At 36.9% G+C, this 12,858-nt stretch overlaps 2 protein-coding genes across 2 annotated transcripts in view; one reads left to right on the forward strand and one right to left on the reverse strand.

The window, feature by feature from the left end:
- The window catches only part of mim (missing-in-metastasis), a 286,624-nt gene that overhangs the window by 177,005 nt on the left and 96,761 nt on the right, over positions 1-12,858 (reverse strand). The window lies entirely within an intron of this gene.
- Positions 1,408-9,023, forward strand: LOC140755229 (phenoloxidase-activating enzyme-like). Its single transcript, XM_073090455.1, has 7 exons — positions 1,408-1,531; positions 3,226-3,395; positions 3,602-3,842; positions 4,438-4,576; positions 6,595-6,794; positions 7,132-7,356; positions 8,733-9,023. Exons 1-7 carry the CDS (start codon positions 1,468-1,470, stop codon positions 8,900-8,902), a joined length of 1,209 nt encoding a protein of 402 aa, XP_072946556.1. The 5' UTR covers positions 1,408-1,467; the 3' UTR covers positions 8,903-9,023.

Here is a 12,858-nt window from a genome sequence, read left to right on the forward strand (position 1 = left end):
AATAGGTTGTAACGCTTCACAGCCAAGTCAAGTCAAAAATACTGAAGAATGGAGAAAATAATAATAATTTTTCAATGTTATTTCAGATTTCATACGACCAATTTGTCTGCCAGGAGTTAACTTCGTTGATGAAGTTCCGTGGAATACGACACTAGTAATAGCTGGTTGGGGGGAAGACGAAATATCTAAATCAAGTGCAGTTAAGAAGAAAGTTGAGCTGCCGTATAAACCGTTGAGTGATTACAACTATAGGAATTCTATAATAAATACTGAAGAGAGAAAGAGGGAGCACATTTGTGCAGGTGGAGAAGAGGGAAAGAACAGTTGCCGGGGTGATTCCGGCGGACCTTTGATGTACAGAAATGGTACAACATTCGTTGTGGTAGGAATTGTTAAAAATGGATTCTTCGATTGTTCTATGGCCAAGCCTTCTCCATACACAAACGTTTATAATTACTTGGATTGGATTAAAAGATTTATATATGAATACTAAGAAGATAAAATATAAAATAAGAAAAAAGGTTAAATCGTGATGTTAATTATGTACGTTAAATCTATAACTAAATAAGTAAAGAGCGCGAGGAGTATAAGATGAAAATTATTTATCACCAGCTTTTTTTTTCCTAATTATAGCCACGAAAAAATTCTAGTCATTGCAATTTCGCTCACGCGATAGTAGCCGATGGGTGGTGAGCCTTAAAGCTGACGTCCACCAATATGCAATTGCCAGAAAGATTTGAGACCATTATAGAGATGAGACATATAGTATCCTCACGATGTTTTCCTTCATCACTCATAAATTAATTTTGATCAGATGACTCAAGATAGATTAGTGATAGACTAAGAATTAAATGACTTCAGTATTTTTACTTTTAGTAATTAATTAAATGTATACTTATTAAGGAAATAAAAACGATCATCTCTCTATCATGATTGAATAAATTGAATAAAACACTGTTTAAACGAATGTCTTTCATTTAAAATAAATCCTTCCCTTAAGTTCACATTTGAGTTATTAATAATTATGGTGACTTGTACAATAACAAAAAGGTGTTATGTAAAATAATTTCGGAAACTGATGAAATGAATTAATTTAGATGAGGTTATTCAATGGGATTTTTCAGGAAATGCAACAAGACTTATTATCAAGACGGCCAAGTTAGAATTGGTACAGTTCATAAACTTTTGATATTTCTCAAGAGAACTGAGTCAAGTATCTACTTGGAACCTTCGGAACCTTCCTTCATACCGTCTAGCAATGTTACAGCAAATGAAAATTAAAAAAACAACAGAGGCATAGCTTGAGATTCGAACACAGTCCTTCAGTATCAGTCAAAAATCATGCCACTGGATTGTAATTGGCTGCTAACTACATCTAATAATAATATAGAAACCACAATCAGTATGTTTGCAACCACCGGCGAGTGCGTACGTGTCGAGCGTCAACCGGTTCTGGTGGTCGCAAAGATGCTGAGAGTGATTTTCATTGTACTGTTCACCATTCTGAATTGCTCCAATGTCTGCTATGCAAGTGAGTTAAAGAACATTCATAAGGAAATAATACATAAAATTATGACACCAACTAAGAAGCGTTATGTTTTTCGAGTGTATGTATGTGGGCAAATGTATATAATAAGTATTTACAATAAACATATCTATTTCCTTGAGACGGGCTTTGGCGTATATGGTTTTAATGGATTCTAATATAATTGTGAGGTGTCGTTACATTTGTCTTCGTAACACATGCCACTGGACACTGGGAATATTAAAACATTTTCAAAATCGAAATAGCGTGTTTAATTTGCTATTTTCGTGGCATATATGATACATTTCAATAGTTGAAATTATAGTTTTTGAAACTATTACTAGCGCACTATTTCATACGCCAAGTTATAACGGCACGATGCTAGGTTCAAACAACAGTCGTTGGATGCACGGTAGCGTCTTATAATTAGTGACTGAACGAAACTAGATTTTGAGGGGAAACTGTAAACGAATCTTTGGTACGCCTCCAAGTTTTGGCAGAAACAGAAACATTTAAAAAATGACGATTACAACATTTACACGCTGATAGAAGCATTTAATGAAATTACTTATTTATATTTTTACAATACTGGTACATAATAAATAAAATACAAAATCTAACTTGTTACATGCTGTTCGACGGCATAGTGAAAGTAGAAGAGAAACGCTTAAGCACAGTCGAACACAATCCAAAATTTTACGAACGTATGTTTCGGGCGTGCTGAAAGGTTGATTTTGGACCGAAACATATTGTTTGGCCAAAATGGAAACAAAAACCAAAACTTCAGTCGGTCGCTGGATATCTCTTATATATAAAATTCTCATGTCACAATGTTAGTTACAGTACTCCTCCGAAACGGCTTTACCGATTTTCACCAAATTTTATATGCATATTCAGTAGGTCTGAGAATCGGGTAGGGTTGTTCACCCTTAACATTTTTTTTATTAATATGGCAACACAACGTTTGCCTGGTCAGCTAGTAACTGATATATGTATTATATAATAGTGCAAGATTCGTCCGGATTATTTCTCTGCACATCTTTTTAATAGTAACATTTTAATAAAGTACCTACAACTAGCAATGCCGAACAATCGATAGTTACACTATCGATAGTCCACCTAGAAAATCAGTTAAGATATCGATAGTATCGATACAACATCGATCGATACTATGATCGATGATCGATACTATCGATAGTATTGGTTGCATCGATAGTAACATATCTAGCGGCATCACTACCAATAACTTTATCAAGTAATTATAAATAGTATCAAAAATAACCTGCAGTCTATCATAATATTATATTGCTTATAATGTAAACATTACAATGACTCGTGTTCCGATACACGCGTTTTCTTTATAATCTGCTTTATGTTGAGATACTATGACTTTAGTACACACGGTGTTTCGAATTCGTGGCCAAGGAAAGCAAATTCCAATTATAATTGGATAACCAACGCCTCGATTGTGCTTTTTTTCGTTAACGAGGAGGAAACCTTCAAAAGGTACGCGCTACCGTGGGAGCGGCGAAGGGTTATGTGGGCTGTGTAAAACTTTCCCGGTGGCCATTCTCAGCGTTGTGTAGTGAGCTCCTGAATCTCTAAAAGAAGGCAACCAGAGTCCTCTTAGTGCGTTGCCCAGTCAGCTTGACGCTCGCCACACCTCGATTGCCCTATGATAATAAGGTATTAATTTCCAGTTCCTGGCACAGTTTGCAAAGTACCAAGGGCAGACGCTGGAACTTGCATGTTGCTCTCACAGTGCAGACCCTTGAAGGAACTTTCCACAAAAAAAGACAGAACACAAGAAGAGCAAATGTTCTTCACGCAATCTATTGGTCTGTGCGGCTATACAGACTCCAATCTCGAGGTAATGTACATTTGCAGTTAACTCTTAACCTATTAAAAATACTTTAAACTGAAAAAAATATATATCCACAAGTTGTTTTGACTGATCCGATTTCCGACTTCTGACTGCCAATTTGCGGTTAAAGGAGTTTTGATTATCAACCTTAGCCAAAACTACTTTGAACTACAGGAGCATCAGTCAAAATTACTTGCAAACCACGATTTCAGGTATGTTGTCCGCCAAGAGCGCATTGGTCGAAGCTGACAGCGAGTCCAGTGCTGTATCCGGAACCGAACGTTTACCAAACGGATAGTGGTTTCAAAAACGTGATAGCCAATATCTTGACGAGGAATGGGGATAGTGGGAACGAAACTGTCTCTTACCGAGCGACGTTTGACTTCGGAGATGATGAGGAACAGATCAATGAAATTTGCGGAACGGACGTCAGCCGCTCTCGAAAAATTGTCGGTTGGTACAACATCCTAACTAATATCATAATTGTAAATGTGAGTTCGTTTGTCTGTTTGCCTGTTTGTTCGTTTATTTATTTGTTTGTTTGCTACACTTTCACGCCTTAACTATATAGCCGACTTAACTATTAGATAGGGTGCCATTTGTCGTGAATAAACTACCGTTCCCGAGCGATAGATAAAAACATCTGGCCGCGAGCGAAGCCGCGGGTAAAGGCGTTTATTTTAAAATTGATTAGAGCGAAACGAAATACCAGTAGGTATATAAATTCCTTTAAACAGTCGTTCTCATCAATAATAAAATATCGTCAAAGATAAATAAAATTTCTCATACGAATATGTAAATTGCCCTAACTCTAAGTTCACGTACATATGAACGCTATATATAGTAAAGGATAAAATTACGAAAACATCGAGACAGAAAATCCACTGGTTCCGGGTTCGATCCGTGATATAATCAATATCTAAATGATGAATTTGGTTTAATGCCCTGATTCAGGTATTTTTATGTTTTTATGTCCACGACACCTAACACCGGCAAAACTAGTAACTAAATACGAATGTACTTATTATTTTCTGTTACCGAATACCAGGCGGTGAAGATGCAGAAATTGAAGAGTATCCATGGCTGGCGCTCCTAGAATACGAGCCTAACGAATTCAAGTGTGGAGGTAGCCTTATATCCACAAGACACGTTCTAACAGCCGCACATTGTTTCATAAGTAGTTTACCGTAAGTAAAATGTTTTTTTTAGAATTCTAGAACAATTCACGGTTTTATTTAGGTATTTCTTAAGATATTAAAGATGAAACTTTTAATTTAACTATAAAAAATACATTTGAATATGTTCCACAATTAAGGGAAACCTAGAGAATATTCTCCACTCGGTTCCAATTCGAATGTAAGACGGGCGGTGTGAATTTATGGTTAACTATTACCTTCCTCTTCTCATGCCTTCTAAGGCACCGAAGTACGCATAATCGTTCACCTCTAACGGTCATCCACCAAAAAAACTCTGCCTCTCGATCTACTTGTCCGAATTTCGAATTCCAAACTGTTTTTCCAAAGTAATGCGCATATAAGAAGTTATCATTTGCTTTAACGGTAATGTAAACATCGTGAGTAAACCTGCATACCTGAAATATACTTAAAAAAATCTCAAAGGATATGTAAAGTCTACCAATATACACACATGGCCTAATCCTTTTCATTCTGAGAGGAGACCCGTGCCCATCAGTGGGACAGTAATGGTATAACGACGACTACCGTCATCCATCACCAACAGGTCCGACACTGCTATCTTAGATCAGTCACACATAAACCGCGGGGTGCCGAGCTTTAGATTGTCAGAATACTTTTGTTTGTAATAAATTGCAATTTATAATATTTAACTAATATTAATGTTACTTTCTCGCTAGATTACTTCGTCATAATAGTGAAGAATGCGTCCACCGACACTGCATTTCTGAGTTATTTTACATTATTGTTTAGACAGCCACATTTGCTCATGTCTCATGAATCACTCTTAAGGTGGGTTGCATCGAAAGCTCGGTTAAAGTTTGCGTTAAAGTTAAATATAACAGTAACTTTCACTGTAGCGATGGAATGTAAGAATTCTGTGTTGCACCAATTGATTGGTCATTGATGTCATTTTGTGTCGACATTTGACGGAAAGGGAAGTCGACAAATACAGTAACTTTATCCGATCGAAATCGAGCGGTTAAAGTTAAGTATTAGTTATGACGTAATCTAAACCTCAACTAAAATGATGCAACTAATTATTTTTTTAACCATGGATTTGACGGTTGGTTAGGTTTCTGTAAATGTTAAAGTTACATGATGCAACCCAACCTAAGTCAGTCGTCACCATCAGTGAAATGAAATGAAATGAAATATATTTATTTTGTATAGGCCAACGGCGGCACTTACAAATTGTCAGTTACAATATTTTCTTAAACTACTACCGGATCGGAACGCGACCTCTACTGAGAAGATCCGGTAAGAAACTCAGTGGGTTTGTCTTTTTTAATTTTAAAAGAATTATTCTCTTTTTAATTTTTTTTTCTTAAATGCCATTATTTTTAACCAGTTAACGAGGTAGAGAGGATTTAGGGGATCCGGATCCACTACGCCACTGCGTTTGATCCTCCACTCCCTCTTTAAAAACACGGGTTTAGCAGCTAAAAAATACAACTAAACACAACGAAAAGAATTACCTAAAAGTTAATTTCAAATAATATTTCTATCTACTTCTTTACTGTACGAATACTCCTTAAGTAAGTAATTCTACTTTGAAAGGTGGTAGAACCCTTTGTGGTTCGACTCCGGCGGCACCGGCTACACCTATTTCTACCAAATAACAGCAGTATTAGGCGCTGCTTTGTTCCGGCTTGAAGAGTGTGGTAAGGGAGACAGACTTTCCGAGGCGTTGTAGCTTAGTCCTCAGGGGTAGCGGCGCATCTGCTGCCGACCTTAGGTAGGAATATCTAATCCTATCTGGGGTTGATTACACTGAACAAACTTTTTTTTTTAGATAAATGTATAGCAAGATACTGGAGCTAGTGCTAGAGCTTTATTTATTAATTATATGTAAAAAAATTATGACTTTTAAAACAAAGAGAAAACATGTATTAATTATTATGGAGAAAAGACAAACCCACTGAGAAAAAATATTGTAACTGACTATTTGTAAGAGCCACATTACATTTCAACAAGTGCATAAAGAATGTAAAGTTAACATTCCTTTCCAGCAAGCAAGTGATCCTTTCGGAGTACAACATATCTTCTGCTCCCGTCGACTGGGTGGTAAGGGACGGACGAATGGAGAACATCACTATCACCAACGTATCGGTGGACTGGGCCATGTCGCACCCTGGATACCGTCCTCTAAGCAGTTTGTATAGGAACGACATAGGCTTAGTCAAAATGTCATATCCGGTTCAGTTCACAGGTAACCAGTATTAAAATATTTTTAATATTTTTTAAATTACAATACATTGCTAAATTGACTTCGCGTGTAGCCGTGTACAGAGGTCATTGCCGCCCGAGGTCAATTAAAAATAGGATAAGAGAGAACTAAAGTCAACTAAAGCTTATGATATAGAGAGCAGTGGATCTTCGCGTATAAATAATTCTATCTAACCGTCTCCTTTTAAGTATAGATGTAAAAGACACGAGTTTGTCTGGCGGGGATGCCACCGCAGTCGGGCCACGAACTTCTACCGTTATATTTGCTTCCCAACCATTTGAAAATCTTCGTATTTCCTCAATATTAACTCACTTTCCAGACTACATAAGACCCATTTGTCTACCGACGATGGACTACAGTATCTACTTCACGAACTTGACCAAGTTCATGGTGGCGGGATGGGGCAGCGACAACGAGCGTCAACTGACCGACGTGAAGAGGGCGGTCAGTTTGCCATACGTGTCAGCAGATGACTGCCACAATCCCTTACCGGAAAACCAGTATATTTGCGCGGGCGGTGAGGAGGGAAAAGACACATGTACAGGTCTGTTTATACCTACCAGAGATAAAACTGGTGAAGTGTACCCCCTGAGTTACTCGGGTCACATTCCACATGTGAAGAGTATTGCGCGAAAGTCTCGCTTAAACCGGTTTCCAAATTTTCGCTCCGTGCAGACAATCGCTACGGGTCAAGTTGATCTCGATGATACAGTCCAGATACGAAAAATAATCCAACTTGAAAAAAATTGATCTTCAAACAGCTGAACATATTTATTTTATGCTGATAACAATCTGTAATCATCATTTTTCAAACTAATCAAAAATCAACATTGGTTCATTTCTTTACGAGCTATGATGTCATACACACAAACACGTGTTAATCATATAACATCTCTTTTTTAAATTGGGGTTAAAAATGCAACAAAACTGAGATAACTTTTCGAAAGATGAAAATAGGTAGCGTGCATGCTGTCCATCTGGTGTCAATTTGTCAATGACATGTAGTTCACCTTATGGTTAACTGCGACTTCTGGCCATGGACATCTGTAATCAACCCCAGATAAGATATATTTTTCCCTATATATTTTTACCTGAGGGCGGCTACAGGAGTGTTTCTACTAGAGAAGACTAGTTTTCTCGGATATATATATATCTAACCCAGTGCACGTTACACCATTTAATCAGAAGGTGTAGCGGTTATGCCGTCGGAGTCAAAGGAAACAATAAAACTCAATGACAATATGTGCAATGTTTCATATGAATCAAACTAGAATGACTCATATACTAAATCTAGTGTCTTCCTAATGTTGTTATGTTATGACTGTTTTAATTACATTAAACTTACAAAAAAATGCTTGCTAATACAACACAGATTTTGTACCGCCAAATTGTAACCATAAAGACCTCTTGAAATATGTAATGTAATTTGATTTCTAATTGATTTGAGGTAATTATCCTAATTATTTAGGGACTGGATAGAGAACCTTTAAATCACTGCGATCAATAATGACTCATTATCTGTTGTAACTAGTCACTTTCCTAGTCTTATGCGATGGTAAATGACCGTTCGGGGTTTAAAACCTTATTTTTTTATAATATAGGAGTAGCTGACGAGCATGCAGTCCACCTGATGGTAAGTGGCTACTGCCGCCAATGGACATTTGTAATCAACCCCAGATAGGATTAGATATTCCTACCTGAGGTCGGCCACACATACGCCGCTACTCCTGAGGACTACGCTGGAACGCCTCGGAAAAGTATGTCTCCCTTACCACACAATTAATTCATCTTTATTTACCTAGGTTGCACCAGACGATCATTGGTTGATGCAAATCATTCGCATCAACCTCATGACAGATGGTACAGGTTTATAATAAGATCATTGAAATTATGAACATAATATTTTCAATTTATTTTAAGGCGATTCCGGTGGCCCATTGATGTACGAAGACAATAAATGGAAATCGAAGTATATCATCGTGGGGGTGGTCTCCTCTGGTTTCCGATACTGCGGGACCGAGGGCTATCCAGGCTTCTACACGTCCGTTTATAAACACCTCAGCTGGATACACGATATGATGAAAGATTAATAAGAAAATTATAACAATTGAATGTAATCAAATTAAACCATTGTAAATTATTCGCCTAATTAACCAAAGCATAAAATCTGTAACGTTCGTTAAATCTGAAAAAAATAAATATTAAATGAAATTTAAGTTTTTTTATTTGAAGCTACCAATACATATAAAACCTTTTTGCCCGACTGAGGAGAGTAATGTTTTAGAGTGATTGTATTTATGTGTAACTCATTATTTGGCACGCTCTGCAGCCCAAACTTGGCTTGGCGGATTTTAACACATGTCGTGTGTGTGGCCCGTGCCAGACATCTATACTAATATTATAAAGAAGAAAACTTTGTTTGTTTGTTTGATTGTAATGAATAGGCTCAAAAACTACTGGACCGATTGTAAAAATTCTTTCACCATTCGAAAGCTACATTATCCACGAGTAACGGGTAAAGGCTATACTTTATATGAAATATATTTGATAAATAGATTTTGAGGCGGTACAAAGTTTGCCGGGTCAGCTAGTAAACAAATATTTAAACAAAGACTTTGCTCACACATTTTAACACTTATTTTTTTTAACCTGTTACTCATATCATGGTCTCCAAGCAACTGGACCTTGCGCATGTGTAGCAGGCTCCGCACATTTTTTGAAGTTTGAACGCATTGTTATGCGCTCGAAAAACAGATACCAAATGGCAGAGTGCAAATATTTGAAGCAAGCTTTGAAAAAAATCTCATATACCCGTGCTTCCTCTGGCACGGGCTTGTCGTTAATCTTGTGTAAATTCTTTTTTTTAATTGAAACAGGTGTTTAATTATTGCAATTCAGAAAGCCAAATACAAATTTTCAGTAATTGCCTTAAAATGGTCAGATGTTCAAACAAAATTCGGCTTTAGAGTGACATCAGTAATCTTTGGTAATGGTCATCATAATGGTGCATCATAAAATAAACCCGTTGTTCAAATTTCCACCTCAATTAGTTTTAAGCTATGGTATGATTAGTCAGTGGATGAGTGTATCCTTTCGCTTATACATATACATATACATAAAAGTGTGCACATAAATATGTGCCAAATTACATATCAACTATTTCTACCTAATAACAGCAGTGTTAGGCGCTGCTGTGTTCCGATTTGAAGGGTGTGGTAAGGGAGACAGACTTTTGCGAGGCGTTCCAGCTTAGTCGTCAGGGGTGGCGTCGCATCTGTGGCCGACCTCAGGTAGGGATATCTAATCCTATCTGGGGTTGATTACAGATGTCCATGGGCGGTAGTAGACACTTATCATCAGATGGACTGCATGCTCGTCTGCTTCTCCTATATCATAAAAAAATATATACCAAACATATATTGAAATTAATTACAACTAAACAAGGCTTATTTAAGGATATCACTATAAATAAAACCTTTAATCAAACAAAAGTTTGCGTATTTAGTCATCAGAGGCAACATCCTCAACACATTATCGTTTTATGCAGATTTCCTATTTCCGAAACATACAAGGGAAAACGCAGACATAACTTAAAATAAACTGTTATAGATGTTGCTTTAGATATAGTGTAATACCAAGAATTTAAAATCATTGTACATCTTCAATTAAAAACTACAAGTGCGACTGTGAGAAAAATGACTCATGTTTACATGCTCACAGTCACCTAAAAGATATGCAGGTTTTTTAGACATACGGGAATTTCATCATAATATTGCAATAAATACAACTAAACATGTTGCGTCATATTATTGCAATAAATGTGTTTATTATTTTACTTCATAATATTGCACCACAATTTTAATGTTGCCCAATTTTAATTCAAATTCAGATATTTCTAATAGCATATTTATAATAAAGAAGAGGGCGAAAAGACAAACGCGCTGAGTTTCTTAACGGATCTTCTTAGCTCTTAGAAGTCGTGTATCGATTCGATTGTAGTATAAAAGTAACTAACAATTTTTAAGTGTCCCCGTAGGCCTTTAGAAATGTACCGGTATCAGAATAGGACTACGGTATCCCCTGCCTATCGTAGGAGGCGACAAAAAGGGGGCTTCCGGGGTTGCGGGCGGCAAGAATGGGAGCTCGAACCGCCCAGCAAGCGGCCCCGGGAAGGAAGGCGGTATGTGTGGTCGCATACCGTCGTAAACACCAGACGGTGTGGAGAGCGCCTGGGCTCACCTGGGCGGAGCCTGATGGGGCAACACGTTCAGAGGACTCCGGTTGCGTTCCCTTGGAGACCCCGGAGTCGTCTTCGCAGCGGTGAGGATGGCCACCGGGGGGATTTTAGTGCGGTAAAAATCCCACATTACCCCGTGTCGCTCCACCGACTTTTTTGAAGGTTTCCCCCTCGTCAAAAAAATAAAAAGGCCTTTAGAAATGAAAGCTATATTTCGTACAATTTCTTATGGGAGATTTATTCTAAATAAAATGTTAAAGGCAAATGTTTACTAAAAATAATATTACTCATAAATCCGTAGCACTAAACATTGAGACGTGGTAGTGGTCGATACTCCCTCTGATGGTAGTCTACCATCGATTATACAGTAGTTTTCGCGCTAATGTTTAGAGAATTTAATTTAATAAATCAACATCTATTTTATTACCATAGAGGCTAATTTTCCAAAATGATTGCAACAGATATTTCATCATTTTTTCTTCAGAAAACCAATTACTAATTTTCATAGCGCTTGCTTTAAAATTGACAGATTTCAATCTAAACAAACAAGCTTAAAACCTATTTAAGCTCCTTAAGGGTGACATGGTGAAATCTGTTCTTAGTCAACCCACTATCGAAATATCACGGTTCTAGCTGAAGTAGTTTAGTCCATAGACTTAGAATTTTTTCGCTACGCTAAAGACCAACAAAGCACGAGAAAGACATATGTCAATCTACTAGAGAGAAAGAGATGCCAATAAAAGTGACGGCATGTCATTTTCTGTTCAAATAAGCGGCTTTAAAAATAGTATAAACGTAAAACAAAAATGGTATAAAAGTAAACTTTGGTGACGCATTGTAACGGAATTTACATATTCTGGATTTTTATAACTCGAACAATATTTGTATCACCTATATTTTTTCAAGGATACCACGGCGATCAAGTGAGGTACGTGAAAAGTGGATAAGAATAATAAATCGGTCAGAATGGACTCCTATTAAATAATCGGTAATATGTAACAAACATTTTGAGGAAAAATGTTTTATACCACGAAGTTGTCGTATTACTTTATTCATCATCAACCCATTACTGTCCCACTGTTGGGCACGGGTCTCCTCTCATAATGAGAAGGATTAGGCCTTAGTCCACCGCGCTGGCCAATTGCGTATTGGTAGACTTCGCATACCTTTGAGATTTTTTTTTATTATAAATCTCTCAGGTATGCAGGTTTACTCACGATGTTTTCCTTCACCGTTTAGCAAGTGATAATTAATTTCTAATACGCACATAATTTCGAAAAATCAGAGGTCGCGTGCCTGGGATTTGAAGTTTTGAACCTCGGACCCCTCGATCGAGGAGCCGAGTTTCTTAACCACTAGGCTATCACTGCCGTTATTACTTTATTAACACGCTTTTATTAGCTTGGGTTGTATGTATGTATGTTTGTACGTAACAGTAACGGAATCTTTGAACCCGATTTCTATCCACTTTGAACGTTCAGTTTAATTCAAAATTTTGAAAAATTATCAAAAACCGATGACAATACACGATTTTAATAAGTTTGTACCATTATCCTTATCAACATCCTCAGGATTAACGATTTTCGAGGCGAGAGTAAGCGCCTTATGGAGAGTTCAGGCAAAGTTACTAGATTGATTTTTAGTTACAACCACAATTATACAAATTACTGTTCCTTAATTGATTCCTAGATTGAAAATTATTTTCTACTTTTTAGTTGCTTTTTTTCATAAAAGCGTGTGTTTTAGTTTTTTGAACTATATTTATATTTCATAATACTTGTTTCATAATATTAATAAATAACCTTCTAT

Source organism: Epargyreus clarus, unplaced genomic scaffold, assembly GCF_041222505.1.
Source record: "Epargyreus clarus isolate Ecla_fem2 unplaced genomic scaffold, WU_Ecla_fem_2.2 ptg000032l, whole genome shotgun sequence".
In the NCBI taxonomy this organism is placed as follows: domain Eukaryota; kingdom Metazoa; phylum Arthropoda; class Insecta; order Lepidoptera; family Hesperiidae; genus Epargyreus; species Epargyreus clarus.